Genomic DNA, 20,438 nt, shown 5'->3' with positions numbered 1-20,438 from the left:
CCTTGTTTAAAATCTGTTTTTTTGTTTGCCTTCCCCTGGATCAATATACTATAAATACAAATAAAGGATATGTATCGGTCATCTAAATGTAGTATACAGTAGGTTGAACTTGATGGACATATGTATTTTTTCAACCTCATCTACTATGCAACTATGCAAGCTTGGGAAGGTTAAACTTGATGGGCATATGTATTTTTTTCAACCTCATCTACTTGAAGGTTGAACTTGTTGGACATATGTATTTTTTCAACCTCATCTGCTAGGCAACTATGCAAGTATGGGAAGGTTAAAAGTGGAGGATTGGAAAAGAGTTACCATAACTTATATTCTCTAATAAGAAATGTCAATGTTTTAAAAGGATATATTTGATTGTTATTTTATGGATTGTATGTACTGCCAAATGGGATTGGAAATCTTTTTTTTTACAAGGATGTTTTTAGTAACCCACGCTTTCCTATCCACAGAGTCCTTTAGGATTGCCCTGTTCAGTAAAACTCTTACAATCTCAGCATCTATGAGAGGGCAGAGATAAGTGAACCAGGTTTAACCACGCAAAGCCAGTGCTCTCATCACTTATCTACTCCTTACCAGATCCTAAGTCAACTATCCTAGGTGAATTGACATGTCTAAATTGCTAAAATTGATTGCAAATATTGTGCATGTGATTTTTCCACACAGAAATGTTGGGAGGGAAAAATTCATTATGTACTTGCGGAAGCAGTAAAGCTATTTAAGAATGAAGAAAAAGTTTATTATAGTTATAAATGAATTTTCTGTATAACAATAATAATAATAATAATAATAATCATCAACAGTATGTTTGTTGAGACTTCTTTTTAAAAATAAATAAAAATAACCACTTGAAGAGCAACACAAACATTTTATTTACTGCGAAAGAAAACTAATTTAAGCTAAAACAAAATAAAGAAACACTTGATATTAAACAAGGATATTCAAGGGAATAAATATCCCTGCAGAAACACTTAACCGTACCAACACAACATACTTAGACTAACTTGCATATTAATACCATGAGTTTTTTTTTTAATTTAAATTAATCTTTGATACAAATTTTTACCAAAGTGACAGTACTTTCCACATATACAAAATATAGACCAAAAAGAAATAAATTAGGCACACTTTCTCTACAATAAAACTTAAATCATTTAAGTTAATTTGAATTTAACAAAGATTGCATCCCACTAATATTAAGGAACTAAATGTGTTCATACAATACTCTATGCTTTACTTTTTAATGGTATTATTGATGACAACATACTTCAAAAAGTCTACTGTATCAATAAGGAAGAACATTCCAAAACTTACATTTACAAGGAACATTTTTAAATACTCACACAGTATTTAAGATAAAAATAAAATACTGAAAATTGCCACATTTAAGCATACAATATTAGTTGCCTAGAAAATGTGATATATGATATATATTCAGTACAAACAAAAGTGATACAAAACCTTTAGGAGAAAAGTAAAAATTACGCAAAAATGGTTTTCAATTAATACCATGTGATGTATGTAACGTTACTCAAAACAATAACTAATTGTTGTCTTTGGCCTATAGTAGCTGCTCCTTTAAACTAAACCCCATATTCAAAATAGTTTTTCCAATAGTTTCAATGAAAATTAACTGTGTATTAAATTGTGAATTCATTATTAGACCACAATACCAGCACTAAAGATCATAGACCGAAGTACAGCAAGCAGAACTGTTAACAAAAATAATTACAGAATGGATTACTGTCAATATAAGTTATTGTTGAAATACAAAATGAATACAGGACAATTTCCTGTTTGGGTGTCCTTTATAAGTATCTTTGTGACGCATGCTCTATTGAGTCCACAAATTGACATGCTCTTCTTATCCAATTTTAAGATCTTGATGCTGGTGATTAGTGGATTTTAAGGCAATGTTTATACTATAACTTTACTGATCTACTATCAGTTCCTAAATTATCATCATTATGTTCATATACTATGTTTGTTTTAGCTTCATCTTCCAAGCCGACCCTATTTTCTGCATCTGAGTCAGTATCATATTTAATGTTATTATAGAATTCTTCATTGTCACTATCCTCTTCAACTGGATCCTGTAGACTTCGACTATGTAAAGATTCACTGTCACTATTGGTTCCACATGAACTGTACGACATATCCTCCGAATCTGAAAACACCTCTGCACCATGAAAAATATAACGATTTGGTGCTAAAAACAGATATTGTGTACCTGAAAGAAAGAAGTGGCAATGGTGAAACTTCTAACAAAAAACTTGAAATTTGTGACATTATAAATCTTTACAAGTATTTCTTGAAAAAAGGTACATTTCAATCATTGGGTATACATGTATAGCAGACATTACTGCTTCTGTAATTGCACAATATTTTGCGAAATCGCCAGCCTAATCAGTATCGCAATATATTGTGATAACATGAGTTATAACATCTGCTACATTTGTATTGTCATGTTGAGCGAGTTTCCTTTAAAAAATAAGTTTGTGTTTTGATCGACTAGCATTTTTGTATAATTTTGCTCAGCAAAATGATTGATAACGTTAATGAGCATCCGTAAAGTAAAAGCAAATTGACAAGGAAGGCCGCCACAAATCGTTTCAAGATAAAAAATAAATAAATAAATAAATAGACATGAAAATGTGCGGATTGTCCGTCGGTCCCGCCCCCGCAACGTGTGCCGGGCTACCCTGTTGGGCGACCCCGCGCGTCCCGCGCTTTGGCCCCGCCCACGTCACAAAACGGCTGACACGCACCCTCTACCAGGCTGGGGACACTGCACGGATCTCACTCAGGCTCCGCCCGTGATGTCACGGGTAAGACGCACCACGTGCAGGCGTCACACTACCATGGGCACATGAGGGGTTAACTCCATCTCCAATTACCCTTCACCTGCACTTCTGTCTGTGGACTGAATATGTCTAGGGGTGGGTTTCATTCATTACTCCATGAATTACTACTACTATTATTACGCTAGTAATTACTACATTACTACTCTAAGCCATGAAGGAGAATATCCAGAAGAATCTTCAAAGAGGTTTTATTTGGAAATCCTTGTTCCTGGCAGGTGTAAGGTTTTTCTTCCTGAAAAAGAAGGATAGGTCTCTCAGACCGCGTATAGACTGATTGGGGCTTAACAAAATTACCATCAAGAATTGGTGCCCTTTACCCCTTCTTACCCAAGCTTTTTGACAGGCTACAAGGTTCCACCATTTTCACCAAATTGGACTTACAGAGAGCTTACAACCTGGTAAGAATCCGCCAGGGGGATGAGGGGAAGACTGCCTTCAATACTCGAGACGGCCATTATGAATATTTGGTCATGCCCTTTGGACTGCGTAACAATCCCGCAGTCTTCCAAGATTTCAATTAAGTTTTTAGGGATCTTCTCGACCAATACTGTATGTCATTGTGTACTTAGACAACATATTAATCTTCTCCAAAACCATACGGGACCATCCTGGCCATGTCTTCGAGAGAATCACCTGTTCGCTAAATTGGAGAAGTGTCAATTTCACCAGACCACGACGTCCTTCCTAGGCTACATCATCTGACACCGGCCTAGCAATGGATCTTGCCAAGGTGAAAGCAGTATTGGATTGGCCCTGAAAGCCGGTCAAAGATTCCTGGGATTCATACAAAACTTCTCTTCCGTAGTGGCGCCCATCAAGGCATTAACGCAGAAAGGAGCTGACGCGGCACTGTGGTCCTCTGATGCAATCCACGCCATCGAGAAGTTGAAAAAGGCCTTTGTCTCAGCTCCGGTGCTCGTGCATCCCGATCCAGAACTACCTTTTACCCTGGAGGTAGATGCTTCTGATGTCGGGGCCGGAGCAGTGTTATCCCAAAGAAAATCTCTACAAGCCAAATTGCACCCCTGTGCCGCTGTCTCCAAAAAATTCTCGTCTGCCGGATAGAACTACGACATAGGCAGTCGTGAGCTGTTAGCCATCAAGATGGAGGAATGGAGGCATTTACTCGAGGGTCTACCCAACGGTACCAAATTGTCAGAAATATTTATTAAGGAGGTGTTCCATCTACATGGGGTCCCCCAGGTCATTATGTCAGATAGAGGCTCCCAATTTATCTCAAAGTTTTGGCAGGCCTTCTGCAAGCAACTAGGGATCTCGCTGCACTTACTGTATCTTCTGGCTATCACCCTCAGACCAAAGATTAAACGGAGCGAACAAATCAAACACTTGAACAGTTCATCCGTTGCTTCGTCTCGGATACCCAAGACAACTGGACAGATCTTTTGCCTTGGGCCGAGTTTTCCTACAACAATTTGTGCAATGAATCAACCCAAGATTCACCTTTTTTCATCAACTTTGGCTTTCACCCCTCAGTTCCCCCCACTGAAGGATCTGGATCCGGGGTACCGGCAGCAGATAATAGGATCCTGCTTCTTCAAGACTCCTGGGCTAAGATTCAGGAGAATCTCAAAAGTGCAGTCTTTCTGCAGAAAAGCAGGCCGACCGACACCGTCACGAAACACCTGCGTACAATCTGGGACAAAAGGCTTGGATGTCTACAAGAAACATCCATTTGAAGGTTCCCACAGCTAAATTGGCACTCGGGTATATTGGACCATTTCCCGTATCGAGAAGGTCAATCTGGTGGCCTACCGCCTTCGGTTGCCAGCCTCAATGAAAATCCCCCGTGTGTTCCATACATCTCTTCTCAAACCCTTCATACAGGATCCTCAGTCTGCAGCTTCGGTGGCTCCGCCAGAACCCCTCTTGGTCAAGGGCAAACAGGATTATGAAGCACAGGCCATCTAAGACTCCAAGCTCTCCCGTGGAAAGATCCAGTACCTGGTTCATTGGAGCGGTTTCGGCCCCATAGAGCGTTCTTGGGTTTCTAGGGACCAACTGCACACCCCTAAACTTCTTAAGGTATTTCATCACAAGTTCCCCTCCAAGCCATCCCTGGGACGTTCGGAGGCCGCCCCTGAAGGGGTGGGTACTGTGAAGATTGTCTGTCGGTCCAACTCCCGTGATGGGACGATGACGCGCGCCGCGTTACCAGATTGGGGGACACCGCATGTCACACCCTTAGGCCCTGCGTCCCATGACAAACTGGCTGACGCACGCCGCTCTACCAGGCTGGGTGACAGTACGGATCTCACTCAGGCTGTGACGTGACGTCACGGGTAAGGCGCACTACGCGCAGGATACACCCAAGCGCCGCACTACCATGGGCACATGAGCGGTTAACTCTATCATTGGAGGAATACTCACACACACTCCGCCCTTTATATCCTGGGCGTTGGCACTGAACCAGTGCCGAGCATAACTCCTAACCTGTGACGTTACCGTCTCTGCCACAAACCGCCTATGAACCTCTCTCCTAGTGTTCTTACCTTCCAAGTTCCTGAGTATCCAGAGGTCTGTTCCTGTCTCCTGTGCTGAAGCGTTGTTGCCAGCACTGGTACCTGCTGCATTCCCACCAAGCAGTGGTTACCCTTAATTTCCTGGTACCTGCTGCTTTTACTCCTAGCAGTGGCTACTCCTAATTTCCTGCGGCCTGCTGCTATCTCCATGCAGTGGCCTGCCTTGGACTTCTGCGCTGAAGGGTTGGTTTCCCCGACGCTGCCCTGCGGTGTACTTCGGCCAGCCTGCTGTCTCCCCCTGCTGAGACCGGCGTCATGGGCCGAGGCCGCTCCTCGCGCAGAGGCCACTCCCGCGCTCACGCTCCTAAGCTGAAGCGGGGAACTCCTGTCTGCCTGTTGCCGATTCCTTGCTACGACTACGACCACCCGGATGTCTTCTATCCTGATCCTGCTTCGGCCATCGATTGTCCTGTCTTCTCCTACCCCGACTTTGGCTTCAATAACGACGATGCTGCCTTCTCCAATCCTGACCCTGCGATGTACGACTATGAACTGCGCACTCCGGATCAGTCTGCGCGGACTAAGGTCGTGATTATATAACCCCACCTCAGCCCCGCAGTCCGGTCCCGGTTTGTGGCGAGCATCAGCGTAACAGTATGCTCGACCCGTCAAAACCGGACCGCGCCGTGGCGGGGGTTGGCAATTTTCCAACTGAAGTTATGTCCCGGCCTGCGTACCAGTCCCACTCTGAAGGCCAGTATCTGTGTGAAATACTACCCCTGATTGAAGAGCTGTTTATGTATGAAGGTTTAACCCCTTTGCAAAGACAATGCCGTTGTGATCTCTTTATTAAGGCTAGCTGAATCCAGAACTTAAAACAGTCTCTAGCCGATTGTATTCGCTCCCCCGATTCCCCTTTAACCTGGGATAATGTGTACCCTATGGAACTGGCCGACGCCCAAGAGGCACTCTATGCCCTGGCCTTATCACTGGACATTCATCTAGTACAACAGAGCGCCCTCCTCATGTTGGCTCAGTCTCAAGATACACTCCATGTACTTTCCTTAACACTTGACATTTGCATAAAAGAACAGGACCCCCTCCTTGCCAGCTACGCTGTTGCTTGGCAGATTCTCTATGCTGCCAGTCCTGTTGCTAAACCTTTGGGGGTACCTCCCTCTCCTAAGAATGGTCAAACCATCACTCTGTCGCTGCCCACTAAGGAAGAAGCTGCCACGCTCCCTAATCCTGAGTTAACCTCCCTGGGTTCTGTCCCCGAGGTTATTCCGGTCTTAACCCCTGCTACTCAGGCCTATGAGTCCCCCACTGTAAATCCCTGCATTCCCCAGGTCAGTGTGTCTTCCCTAGCACCAAAGAAAGAATTCTGTTTGTCCTCTTTTTCTAACCCAAAGATTCTAAGCTCTGTTTCCGAGGTTTTTTCTGTTTTAACCCCTGCTAGTCTACTCTGTGTGGTCCCTACTGCGAACCCTAGTATTCCGCAGTCTAATGTTAGGTCCCTAGGGCAAGAAGCAGAACCCCCTATGACCCCATTCTCGGAGACTAGCTTCTATTTCTCTGATTCTCAGGTACAGAGTAATTTAACCCTGGAGGTTTCTCCTAGGTTAACCCCTGCAGGTCAGCCCTATGAACCTCCCTTGGTAAAACCCTGTAGTCCGTCAGTCAAGGACACCTCCTTAGCTTCAGAGGATGAACCCCTTATGTCCTCTGACTCGGCTAAAATTCTCGGGGCTACCCCCCCTGAACTTTCGGCAAATATACTGGCTCCAGTTAAAGGTATTCTGGAGCCGTTTGTTTCCTTAAATCTGTTCGCAGAATCCCTACTCCTAGGTATTTCGCTGACCCCGTCTGTCACTCTGAGAGCTGAAACACCTGCTTCTGAGCATAGACCCCTTTTCGTGGAATCTGTTGTTGTTTCTGATGTCACAGACACTCTTTCCCAAATACCCACTTCAGAGACCAGCACAGTCGTGGTTGCCCCACTTGCACTGTCTCTGTTCTCCTCTTCTCAAATCCTAGGGTTTAAAGCGAACAGTACATATTATGTTCTTTTCCAAGTGACCCCTTCTGAGATCAGCATATCTGCTGTTGCCCCCTTAGTACAATTACAGTCAGGGTCCTTCTTTTTGAAGGATCAGGTTTTCAAGTTTGAAACTCCCTTTATCCCTGACTTTGTAAACCTGTAGTCCCTTCTCACTGTAGTTAAAAGTTCTCCAGCAGCCGCAGAGTTTAGCTCTGCCGCTGTCAAATCTTCTGTTGTAGAAGCAACCTTCTCTAGCTTACTTCTGTTTTTCCTATCTGTTATGCCTATCACCTTTACTAAAATTTCTGTTTTGCAAGGTATTTCTCCTATTAAATCTGTGATACCTGCAATTCCTTTAATTGGTTCCAAGACCCCTGTCACTGAGTCTCCCATGGAGTCTGATGCCCTCACTAGGGATTCTCAGGGATCCAATTCTGAAACAAACGCAATGTTATCTGATTTCATTACAGTAGCTAGTTCACTTCCTGCTGGTTCTCAATCACCCACTTCAGTAACTAGCAAGATGTCCCTTGGTTCTTTTGGAGAGTCTACTCCAGTTTCTTTCACGGATCATGCCACAGCCTCCGGGATAATTAAAAATGACTTTCAGTCTGGGATGCCCACTCCTTCAATATTACTGTTTCACGCTGATTCGCCCACAGTATTCAGGGTATCCACTACTGACTGTATGTCTACTACTACGAACTCAGGGGTATCGCATTTGGAACTTTCAGTAATACCCGCTGTGTCCCTTTTTTCAAAAGACCCCGGCTTGAAGATGGACGTAAATTTTCCTGTGTCTTCCACAATACTTGGGGTACTTGCTATTAACTGTCCTGTCCCTAAACTAGGGTTACCTCTCAAGAAGGTGCCTGGAGCTACCAATGTTAAGAACCCTATGTTTAAAACAGTCATATTCCGCATTGCTTCTCCCACAGTATCATGCGAGACCTGGGTACCTGGGACCTCCACTCTTAAGCCAAGCTCTAGTTCTCTGTTTTCTTTCTCTGTGTTGGAGGTACCCAGCTTTAACCCCAAGACTTTTTTCCCTAAGGCTGATGCACCGCTTAACCGCCTGCCTGTTTTTTTTGGATAAAATCTGTTTTCTCACCTTTCAAACAGATTCCTTACTCGCAGGTCTCTGTGCGGGGCCTAAAGTGCCCTTTCTGGATGGCATTTGGCCTTTCTCTAAGACAAAGACACCCTTACTGGACCTCGTCGCTTTACCTGAAGCGTCCGTCCCTGTTCTCTATGGGTCCACTATGGGTATAGACATGCTTATTATGTCCTTCGCCAAGGCCACAATTTCGGATTTGTTTCTCTCTAAAGATCACAAACCAAAGGAAGCGGACCCTTCTTCAACTGCCAGTACCATGACCAAGAATTGCATACACACTGCTACAGACTCTCTCAAATTGCTTGGGATAGCAACCCTGCTTTGTATTAAAAGTACCGCTGCTATAGTGTGTAGTGAACCCTCCCGCCCCATTCCCTCGCTAACCACCACCCGGAATTCCTTGGAAGCTAAAGACTCTCGCAACTTTCTCCGTGCTGATTTCACCAAAGACATTGCCTTCTCTGAAGATCCCTCTGCCATTTTTGTCCGACAATCTGTGTCCTGTGTCCCGTACTCTTGGACTATTACTATGCACCGGACACCTGGCTACTGCCCTTCTGATGTTCCCATTCCGGAGCCCTCAGGTCCCATTGTCATGTACCAAGAACTGCAGTGCCACCGCTGTCTTTTATGGCACTCGCCAATGTACACCTGGATTATGGACCTAATTGTCGCCGGAGACACTTCAGGAACAACTCAATGTCTCCCAGATCTATGAATGGTCCTGTCCACCCAGGCTTCTCATCCAGTGGTGGGGGTACTGTAAGGAATCCCAACAAACTATGGGCTTTTAACGCCACCGCTCGCCTAAGGAGGTTTAGGAACAATTCCATGTCCCCCAAATCTGTGATGGACCCTGTTCGTCCGGAGGTCTCACCTAAAGGGGGGGGGGGGGGGTACTGTAAGGAATCCACTACTGGCTTTGACTATAGCCTTATGCAGTTGCAAGCTTCCTCTGGCAATCTATGGCACAGGTGCTGCCTGTCATTGCAGCATCTGCCCTGTGCTCTATCATTGGAGGAATACTCACACACCCTCCTCCTTTGATTGGACCTCCGCCCTTTATATCCTGGGCGTTGGCACTGAACCAGTGCCGAGCATAACTCCTAACCTGGGACGTTACCGTCTCTGCCACAAACCGCCTATGAACCTCTCTCCTATTGTTCTTACCTTCCAAGTTCCTGAGTATCCAGAGGTCTGTTCCTGTCTCCTGTGCTGAAGCGTTGTTGCCAGCACTGGTACCTGCTGCATTCCCACCAAGCAGTGGTTACCCTTAATTTCCTGGTACCTGCTGCTTTTACTCCTAGCAGTGGCTACTCCTAATTTCCTGCGGCCTGCTGCTATCTCCATGCAGTGGCCTGCCTTGGACTTCTGCGCTGAAGCGTTGGTTTCCCCGACGCTGCCCTGCGGTGTACTTCGGCCAGCCTGCTGTCTCCCCCTGCTGAGACCGGCGTCATGGGCTGAGACCGGCGTCATGGGCCGAGGCCGCTCCTCGCGCAGAGGCCACTCCCGCGCTCACGCTCCTAAGCTGAAGCGGGGAACTCCTGTCTGCCTGTTGCCGATTCCTTGCTACGACTACGACCACACGGATGTCTTCTATCCTGATCTTGCTTCGGCCATCGATTGTCCTGTCTTCTCCTACCCCGACTTTGGCTTCAATAACGACGATGCTGCCTTCTCCAATCCTGACCCTGCGATGTACGACTATGAACTGCGGACTCCGGATCAGTCTGTGCGGACTAAGGTCGGTGATTATATAACCCCACCTCAGCCCCGCGGTCCGGTCCCGGTTTGTGGCGAGCATCGGCGTAACACTGACCACGACGAGTATATACGACCATTCTGATCTCTTCTATCCTGACCCAGCTACACGACCTTACTCTGCACTCCGGACGCGGTCTCGTGGTTGGAGGTCGGTGTATTCCAACATCCCCACCTCAGCCTCGCGGTCCCGTCCTGTTTGTGGTGAGCACTCGTTACACAACATACTGTAATTACAGATGTAGCAAGACTTACTGTCCAGATCGGACCCACCAAAGCATTAATCCGTTCGGACCACGATTGATGCAGGGCCACAGCAAACACAAACAGTAAGACTTGCTACTTCTGTACAGTCAGATTTTTAAAAGTTTGCAACCACCTACTTTAAGCTAATTCAATATACTGTATAACAATGTTTTTGGTCAATTTTGTCCTACTTTGGAGTGAACCCTAAAGTATCATAGTTTTACGTGTCTCGTTAGTCAGATGCTTTAAGCTAGATGCCTATAGGTAAAACTTTGCTTGGTGCAAAGACAATCATATAATATTGTGACACAATATACAAACTCATGCAGATAGCCATAACTTAGTTTGTACTCCTACGAATCTAAAGTAGTAGCCAAAGGTAGTTATATTTTAACATCAACGCAAGTACTAGTTCTTTTGTACAAGAATACAAAAAATGGTATGTAAGCACTTTGGCTTTAACTTAAAAACAGCCAAATCTTTTCTTTATTTAGATGGATTTTTTTCTGTTAATATGCACTTACCATCTAGACGCTTACTTATCTGCTCTTTTGGAAATTTACTTGCCAGGCATTTCCTGAATGGATCAGTATCAGTATCTTTTCCAGGCTGTTCTTGATCTTCGCTATTGCTTGACTTTGTTTCTTTGACAGATCCAGAATGTTCTAGTTGTGAACCAATGCTTCTACTTTCTGTAGTATTATCTACCCTAAATGTATCCATATTCCCATCAATGCAGCTCTGTGAAAGTTCTATGTTAGATTTTGCTGATTCACAAATATTTTTGGGCACAATCAGTGATAATTCCGGTTGAGCCAACTTGCCTTGGATATCTGAATCTTCTGGAATATTAAAGGATATAGGTTGAAATGTATCTGGTAAAATAAAAAGCTGTTTGTTAAATCGAGGAGGTTTTTCTGTGATTTCTAAAAGTTTTAATGGACTGGTACAAAGTTGTGTGTATCTTCCATTCAGTCTTTGACATAACTCATTTATAATAACATCACAATCTCCAAGCAGCTCTATATCAAAATGTAGATGAGGCAACGGTTCCCTGTTAATTAATATTTGAGGAACATCCGGAGGGATTGAACCTAAAAAAAAAAAAAAACAAGTTAAACAATTAAATGGAACTGCAGAATAATATGCACGAATGTTCCTCACACAAAAAAATGTTACGGTAAACGGATAATTGTTCTACTTTAGCAATAAAGTGGTATATATATATATATATATATATATATATATATATAAACTATGATGAAGGGTTAAAATCCCAAGGCAGAATAAAATTGATTGATAATATGCTATAATAAATCAAAAGTATAAATGGTAAAAAATAAATCAAAAGTATAAATGGTAAAAATGAAACAGTAGGAGACTTCCGGTGACGTCAGCCGGCATGGTTGCTTGAGGGTAGAGTTCCCAAGACTCCCTGCCTTAAAGCAATTAGAAAGAGCATAAAACCACCAAAAAAAAATACCTTTTCGGGGATCCGACTAGGTAAACACCTAGAGATGGCAAATAAACTTAAAAAAGCAAGTAATCAGGATATTACTAAGTTCTGTGCGAGCATGCAACGAATGACTGGCCGCGGGACTGAAACACAAGATGGCGCCGTAGAGTTCTCAGGATTCTACACGTGGAGCTGAGGGGAGGCCACGAGAAGCAGGAGAAGGAGAAGAAGTCACAAAATCTGGAGCAATTACTAGAACAATTCTTCACCAAAATGAGGCATAACTTTCAAGAAGACCTACAAACGGCCATAAATTGGGTCAGAACTGAATTAAAAGAACTGGAGGGGCGTACAGACACTGTGGAAACTAAGCTGGAGGAGGTGATTCTCTCACAAACCTCTGCGGAAGATGAAATATGCTGCCTGGGCCATGAAATAAATTCACTGAAGGATACCATCGAGGACCGTGAAAACAGGGACCGCAGCCAAAATATCCAGATCTGCAACATACCAGAAGAAATAAAAACAGAGAACCTCAAAACCTGTTCCCGTACCTGCTACCGGACCTAGATGCTAGAGCCCTGGAGATGGATCGTGCTCACAGTGCGCTAGGTCCCCGCTCAGAGGATCCTAGACGGAGGAGAGATGTCATCATAATAATGCATTTATACTCCATTAAAGAAAAGCTGATGTCCGTGTGCAGAGAGAGAGGGGAGATCAACTTCCAAAAAGAAGCCCTACAAGTCTACAACAACCTCTCTAGAGCCACCATACAATGAAGACGGGACATGAAACCTTTAATAAAGATCTTAAATGACCAAAAAATCTGTTATAGGTGGGGATTTCCGTTTAAATTGATTGTCCACAAGAACAGCAAATTTAAATTTATCTCAAGACCAGAAGATGCTCCCTCCTTCTTAAAATCATTAGGACTCCCAGGGATGGGAAATCATGGAGACGTGGAAGTGGAGCCGGGTTCCCGACATCCAGCGCCCGCGCATAGAGCATCAGAAAGGATCGCCTCCCAGAGAGTCCCCAGAGCCTAGGAGATATAACGGCCACAGAGGAAAAAGAAGAAAAGCAGAAGGAAGCACCCAGGATCCGGAGTGAGAACACCACCGCCTCCTGGCTGCTCTTCCCGATTACCCCAGGATTGCTGAAGACCTCACGAGTGCCAAGAAACTCCCACCATGGCCCTGGGCTGCCCAGGATTGGGAGCCGCCCGAGAGCGTTTTCGGTGTCCTTCTATCCGGTCCCCGCCCCCCCCAGCTGGAGGGGGAATGCCACCCACGACCAGCCTTAGTCAGATCTGCCCCTCCCTACCGCTCGCTCTCTGTGTTCACCCCACCCTACCTCTCTCCCCTACGGATCTCTGTGTGTTGTCCCGGACGGGCGGACCTCCCTTGTGGCCCTCGCTCCCCTGCCCGAGATACGATCAGTCCCCTGATCTGTGCTGTACCTCCCTTAGCCGGCCCACCTCTGCCCTTCCTCCCCCCTTACCTCGTCCGGTGTGGCCCCGCTTCTCTCCCCGATCTTGGAGCGCGGCTCGCAGCGGGTGTCGTTGCTGGCACTCACGGGTTTGCGGCGGCGGCGGGAATCTGAGAATGCTCCAGCTGGAGCGTTTTTGCCCTCGGTGGCGTGGGGGGGGGGGGGGATCCCGGAGCAATATATGGCTCCTCTGAGAGGGGTGGTCGGCAGAGTTTTACTCCCAAGACTCCGGGCGTGTCGGAGGAGCCCGAGAAGAGACCCCTCGGAAGCCGTGGGGAGAGAGATCCTCAGAGACCAGAGCCGAAAGCACACATCTGGACTCTTAGCTCTCAGGTCTGTTTTATATTTTTATTTTAACCTTGTATTTTTTTATAATTCTGTGCCCAGGACATACTTGAAAACGAGAGGTATCTCTCAATGTATTACTTCCTGGTAAAACATTTTTATAAATAAAAATAAATAAATATACGTTAAATTCACTGTTTGTCCAGACCTCTCTGGGGGAAAAAAAAAGGGGAACTTCTGCTGCCTTCCGATTTTCCTCTGGAGTTTGCCCCCGATACTAGCCACCTCCTCATACCTCTTTCCTCTTCCCCGCACTAGCGAGGAATAGGGAACTACCCATGATCAAGGAACTTCACGAATTGAAGCTCTCATGAAGATCCCCCCCGCGGGGGATAGTTGGGAGGAGATGGCGGTGTAATCTTAAATTGTGGGAATATGGGTAAAAATTGAAGTAGACTATCTGCTTGTATATAGTTCTTACTGCTGATGTGGCTAAAAGTTTAAAAAGCATCTGTTGAATGTAGACATAAATGAAAACAGGTTCCCCTCTCCCCCCCCCTGTCCCCGCCCCCCCAGCCCACTTGCTCCCTGCCCCCCCCGCCCCCCGTTTAATACCCTGTCGTACTTTGAAAAACTATGTATGGAAGTTCTCTATAGAGGTGGTTTAATCTTGGAAATATACATGGGGATAGCATCTAACGCAACGTCGCAACCCAACAATTACATGCGGAAATGGGCTGAAGACCTAAATATAGAAATAGATAATGATGACTAGAGGGATATCTGGGAATCTGCATCTAAAACATCAATTTGTACAGTCACGAAAGAAAATATATATAAAATTTTATTTCAATGGTACTTAACCCCGAGTAGATTGAGCCAGATCTTCCCAGGAACACCAGATCTCTGCTGGAGAGGATGTGGTATGCGAGGGGACATGGTTCACATCTGGTGGGACTGCCCACGAATACAGAAATTTTGGACCATGATTCAAGACCTGATATTCGAGAGCACAGATCTGAGGATACCTATAGACCCGCTGACATTCCTATTAGCAAAACCAATAGAGGAACTACAAACTCCAATAAGCAAACTTATATCATTTATACTTACAGCGGCTCGCTGCTCTATAGCAGCCGCGTGGAAAGATATAAACCCCCCATCGAGACGGACTGTAATCATAAGAGTTAACAACGTTAAACTAATGGAAAAGCTATCAGCCCAATTAAACTATTCCCTTGACAAGTTTGACAAGATATGGGAACCCTGGTCTCTAGAGTAAAATACCCTATCCCAGAGAAAGAAATAAGATAATGCATAGATGACCGAAGTATAGACAACCCCACGGAACAATACCAAGAGAATCCCTTCTAAAAACCTTAAGTATCGGGTAATTAGGTTGCTTCCCCTTCCTCCCCCCTCAGGTCCTTCTCTTTCTTTACCTCTTCTTTAACTCTACCTATTTTATAGGTACTATAAACTCTGTACACGATCTGTATTAGAACTGTCATGATTTTTATTATGTTTAAAATTCTACAAATGTTACACTGAACATATTTCTGGGGATGCGAAGATCAATGTCTAAAGTGATCTTACTGTGTTGTGAAAACAATAAAAAAGATTGAAAAAAAAAATACAAATAAAAATGGAACAGTAATATTTTAGAATTACAATGAATATGAGACAAATAAACATAAGGATCCTAGAGCTTAAATATCAGTTTATTTCAAGATATGATCAAGGACGCAAATTGCATGTAATTGTCAGTCTACTTATTTTGCAATAAGACTATTTAAAAAAATTAAAACAGTACTGAAATAGTTTTTAAACAGAACTGTGAGACATTTACACTCCATCATTAAAAGAGGTAAATAAGGTGACAATTATAACTAGACAAGTAGAAAAGTGGTGTTCGATTTAAAAACTACAGTAGGTGACCAAAATGATGATCACGTTCATAATAAAATCAATGCTCTCAATTAGTACCATTTGAGTTACCTACCCTAAATAGAAGTGACAGCTGAAAACTCACATTTTAACCCGGACCGGCATTAAAATCAATCAAGCCAGATGCAAAGTGGACAGCTTTTGATAAGTATATGCAGACTCAGAAATAGAAGTATAGGGAACTGTATCCGGAATCACAGAAGAAATAAAAGATCAAAAACCTAAAAATAGTAATACATCCCTAAATCCGGCTACCCACCTGGGAGGCCTAACCATAATCCCCAGTTGATTCACGAGGAGTCTTCAATAAGATGATCTTTCTTCTTTCCTTTCTTTTCTTCTTTGTAATTCAACAGGTCCAGAACAGGAGATGTTGATCCAACGGCTTATTGGGGTCAAATGAGATGTGACAGGCTTAATATAAGGCCTGTGATGTGACATTTGACTGACAAATGGTACATTGCCAATCCTATTGGTGGATGTACCATGTGATTGCTTCCTTTTTTTTATTTTTAAAAGATGTGACGTCATCTTAAAGGGAAGAAAGCCATTCAATCAGGTAGCATATGCTTCCCTCCCTTTTTTTGTTTCAATTTTTTTTTATTAGGCATTCGTACAGCATACAGTTATACAGATATACAGATATGTCTTGGCCTGATACAAGTTTTTTTGTTTTTAGACATTGACAGCCTCGACCCTCACTCTCGGATCGAAAAGGTTAGCGAGAAGGGGGGAAAAGAAAAAGAAGGGGGGGGAGAGAGATCTCTGCCTCCTCTGCCTTCTGTGCTGGATTCCTTCTTTGTTGCTTCCATTGTGTATTAGGGGTGGTTCTATTTTTCTTCTGGTGTTTGGGTCAGCCATGGTTCCCAGACTTTATAGAAGGATACTGTTGTTCTTTTCAGGAAGGCTGTGTCACGATGACATCAACTTTTATCAACACATTTATATTTCTGGGTACTTGATTGAACAGAACAAGTTGCAAAATAAATTGTGATTTATTTCCTTAATAGACAAACACACGACATCTGCAGAATACACTTAAAACAACACTCACTGGGATAAGGAAATGGAAGAAATTGTCCTTGGAACGAAATAAATAGTCCTTTGCTTGCCAGTGCAAGAAATGCAGCCTTGGTTTTAAAAGTCCTGTGGTTATGTGGTTGTTAACCCCCTCACTCCTGGACTGGTTGCTGCTGTACTGGAACAAAGTCTTGCATCTTTATATCATGGATTAAAATTCAGGAATCACACTGGGAAATACCTGGGAAGCCACAGTTATAGACTGGCCAAAGCTATCTTTAACATGTGGATCCAATCCCCTCGTGGGAACAAAAAAACCCACGAATAGCCAAGTGACCCACAGTTCATAAGACCGGTCAAAAGGGCTGTCTGGTGGGCAGGGCGCATGGGTCAGTTTGACGCCCATTCCACTTAGCATACCTGGGCTACACCCATTTCTTGGGGCCACTGTGTCTGGTCTCTGACTTAGAGGTGTCACTAGCCTGGTATCTGCTGTGCATCAGTATGCCAGTATTGTATACATTATGGGCCTCTGGGTATTGTCATAATTGACACTCTTTTAGACAGGGGGACTCTAAATCTGTGGGAGCTTTTTGAGGCTCCATCATAAAAATAATTACAACCCTTTCAGGCTTGGTCATACAAATACCGAAGCTCATTCACCCATATCACAGCTGGATGTCCAAGTAATTCCTGCTTAGACTTACAAAAAAATACCTCCTGCCTTACATTTAAGATCTTCTATCATGTGTTGGTTAGAGGAAAGTTGGAAATGTGAGAAGAGGGATTACCACACATTTTTTGTCAAACCACTTTATTAAAAAACATCAGGGAGATACATCAGGCCTTAAGTTTACAGTACTAGAACAGGTGTTACCACACTGGAGAGGTGGGGATAGAGGTATTGCCCTGAAAAAGAGAGTAAGTTTTGGGATTTTTTAACATTGAAATCCCTTACACCTTTGGGTCTATATGTGGACTTTGAACTAAGTGCTTTCCTTTAAACTTTTGTAATCTGGTTGTATGGAGTCCTCCATCAGATGGGATATATGGGGGATTGTATATAAGGTAGAATTGGGATGTGCAGAAGTTGAAATAAGGACAAGATATATTTCCCCAAATGGTTGAAGTATACGGTTGTTGTAAATCAATGTTATTCGTCACTAACTCTGCATTTTCTCTTATTTTTGAGATTCATCAATCGTCATCTTCCTTATAATTTATTCATGAGATAAGGGATATACTTTGGTGATTTGTGTGTTTATGTCCAATATAGATTTGTATTATTTAATTTATTTAATACATCTATAATTTTAATATTTTTCATTGAATATTGGTCTTTTCCTTATGTTGTAAAGAAAGATCAGATGTGATGTTTGTATTTTAATTAAAATGTATAAAGTTAGTTTGATTTTTAATGTATTGTATAAGATTTGTATTATGATGATTCTATGTTGGGGAGGGTTTATATAGCCGTCTACCCTTTAATTTAGATGTCATCACACATTGACCTATAGGAGGAAAGGTCAATGGTAGTTTAGAGGGTATATATAGTATCCTTGTATGGGTTAAAGCTACTCCTGACGAAGCCGTCATCACGAATGGCGAAACGCGTAGAGCGTAACCCTCAGTGTATCATCTGGAGGGAGAGAATCTGCCTGGAGTTCCTGTGACGTCGACTTCGACTGGTGGAGGAAACGGAAGTGACGTATCGGCTCCGAGCAGAGGTGCAGGACGGAGACCAGTGGACGCAGCGGCGGTGTGACGGGATCCCGAGAACGCGACTCGGTTACCAACTTTACCCCATACCCATGCTGTTTACCATTTGGAATCTTGTAAGCCTTCAATTTTACCAGTATTGGATAAATGCTTTGGTATTTTATCTGGGCTCTGTGTTTCTCTTCTGATTTTTACACCACCTCCTATTTTTGCTCTTCGATTTTTATTATCTGGATATCTATTGATGGACATTTACTAATGTTACCTAGTGTGTCTCATTTGCTAATTTGAAGAGTTCAACCATCATTGTGTGTTGTTAATGTTAACTGCACTATGGTAGTTTTATATATATTTTCCTAGGTACTTTCGCTCCCCTGGTTCTCCTTTTTGCTTCTTATTTGGACCCTGAAACAGTCCACCAAGGGTTTGAGTGTTTTTTTTATTATCACCTTTGCACGGCACATTTATTTTGATCACATGTCACTTTATATGTTCACATTCACTGTTTAGAGGTTGATAGAGTGTTAGAGCGCCATCTAGTGTTATTTTTGTATATGATATAGTTTTTCCATCAACATTACACTACCGACACGTTTTATCCGAGCACGGCTAGCACCGCAAGCCGGGGGATGCCCCGGCGTGCTAGCCGCACTCCCTCAGCGTGCCGCGCATCACCGATGCGCGGTCACGCGTCATCGGGTGCCTGCGCCCCCTGCACGCGCGTCCAGGGCTCCCCGAGGGAGCCCTGGTGTCCCGCGATGTGGGGGACGGCGGCAGGGGGTTCCGGGGGACCCGGCAGACCCGGCAGCGGGAGGGAGAGCGCCCCGATCGGAGGGCGCTCCTCCGCTGTTTCGGCACGCGCCAGGTTACTGCTGCGGCCGAGAACGGGCAAATGCTCGAATAAACTCGGCCGCAGCAGTACCTCATGGATTCTTTTCTTTATTGTTTGCTTGGGGGGGGGGGGGGGGGGTTTGACACCTTCTTCCACGAGGCGGCCACCGCACATCTAGCCGCTGTGAGGATGAAGGAGATTAATTTTCTTATTGGGCGGTCAATGTTCTCTATTGGCCTGGCCAATAAGTAGGTCAGCGGATCAATGGGGATTGTGAGGTCTGTGACCTCTTTTATTATAGATTGTACGGTTACCCAGTATTTCTGAATTTCTGGACATGACCACCAGATGTGGACCATGTCTCCCTTTTGTCCGCAGCCTCTCCAGCATAAGTCGGAGGCCAGAGGGTAGATTTGATTTATTCTAACTGGGGTAAGATACCAGCGGAACAGTATTTTATAAATGTTTTCCTTTATTGTGGTACATATGGAAGTTCCTGAGGCTGATCCCCAAATACTTTCCCAATCCTCTCTGTCTATAACAGTATTCAATTCGGCTGCCAAATGGAGCATGTATTCATGGGTGGGGGCGTCTGTCGCCCTTTCCAGTTCTGCATAGATTTGTGTTATGAGACCTTTTTGGTGAGCTGTGTCTCTACACAGCCTTTCAAAATTAGTAAGAGGGGGAAATTCCAATGTTCAGGGGATAGAGTTTGGATAAAGTGCCGAATCTGGAGGTACTTGAAGACATTCAGTCCTGCCATTTCATATTTGTTTTGAAATCTTTGGTAGCTCAGGAACTGCCCTAAGCTCAAGAAGTCAGCAATTGTCCTGATATTTTTGGCTGTGAATTGGTCAAATTGTCTGGGCTCACAACCAGGAGGGAACTTTGGGTTTTTAAGAATTGGAACTAGTTGGGAGTTAGTGGTCGTGAGCTTGAATTTAAGTTTGGATTTCGTCCAAATCTCCCACGTATGCCTCATTGGTCCTAATTTGAATTTACTGTTCTGCATGTCTTCCTTGTTCAGGGACCAAAGGTAAGCTGGCAGAGAAGGCATGACGGCGTATTGTGACTCTATGTGAAATCAGCAATATTGGTCTGGGTTCGCGTTCCACACCTGTCGAGCTGGGTGGCTTGATAATATCTTATAATGTCTGGGACCCCCCGACC

The 20,438-nt window shown here is 44.0% G+C and overlaps 1 protein-coding gene across 10 annotated transcripts in view; it reads right to left on the bottom strand.

Moving 5' to 3' along the window:
- Window positions 1-860: 860 nt before the first annotated feature.
- The window catches only part of SIRT1 (sirtuin 1), a 355,375-nt gene continuing 335,797 nt past the window's right edge, over window positions 861-20,438 (bottom strand). For 8 of the 10 annotated variants that reach the window (XM_075613009.1, XM_075613006.1, XM_075613010.1 and 5 more), the window contains 2 exons: window positions 11,046-11,615; window positions 861-2,242 (listed from right to left, as the gene is read on the bottom strand). In XM_075613009.1, coding sequence (XP_075469124.1) covers window positions 1,935-2,242; window positions 11,046-11,615 — 878 coding nt within the window. In that variant the 3' untranslated portion in view covers window positions 861-1,934. The remainder of the gene's footprint in view (window positions 2,243-11,045; window positions 11,616-20,438) is intronic. The other 2 variants (XM_075613008.1, XM_075613016.1) reach the window with 2 other exon arrangements.

The sequence above is a fragment of the Ascaphus truei genome, chromosome 8, assembly GCF_040206685.1.
Source record: "Ascaphus truei isolate aAscTru1 chromosome 8, aAscTru1.hap1, whole genome shotgun sequence".
Classification (NCBI taxonomy): Eukaryota; Metazoa; Chordata; class Amphibia; order Anura; family Ascaphidae; genus Ascaphus; species Ascaphus truei.
The sequence above is the reverse complement of the archived record's forward strand: the minus strand, read 5'-3'. Positions and strand labels throughout refer to the sequence as shown.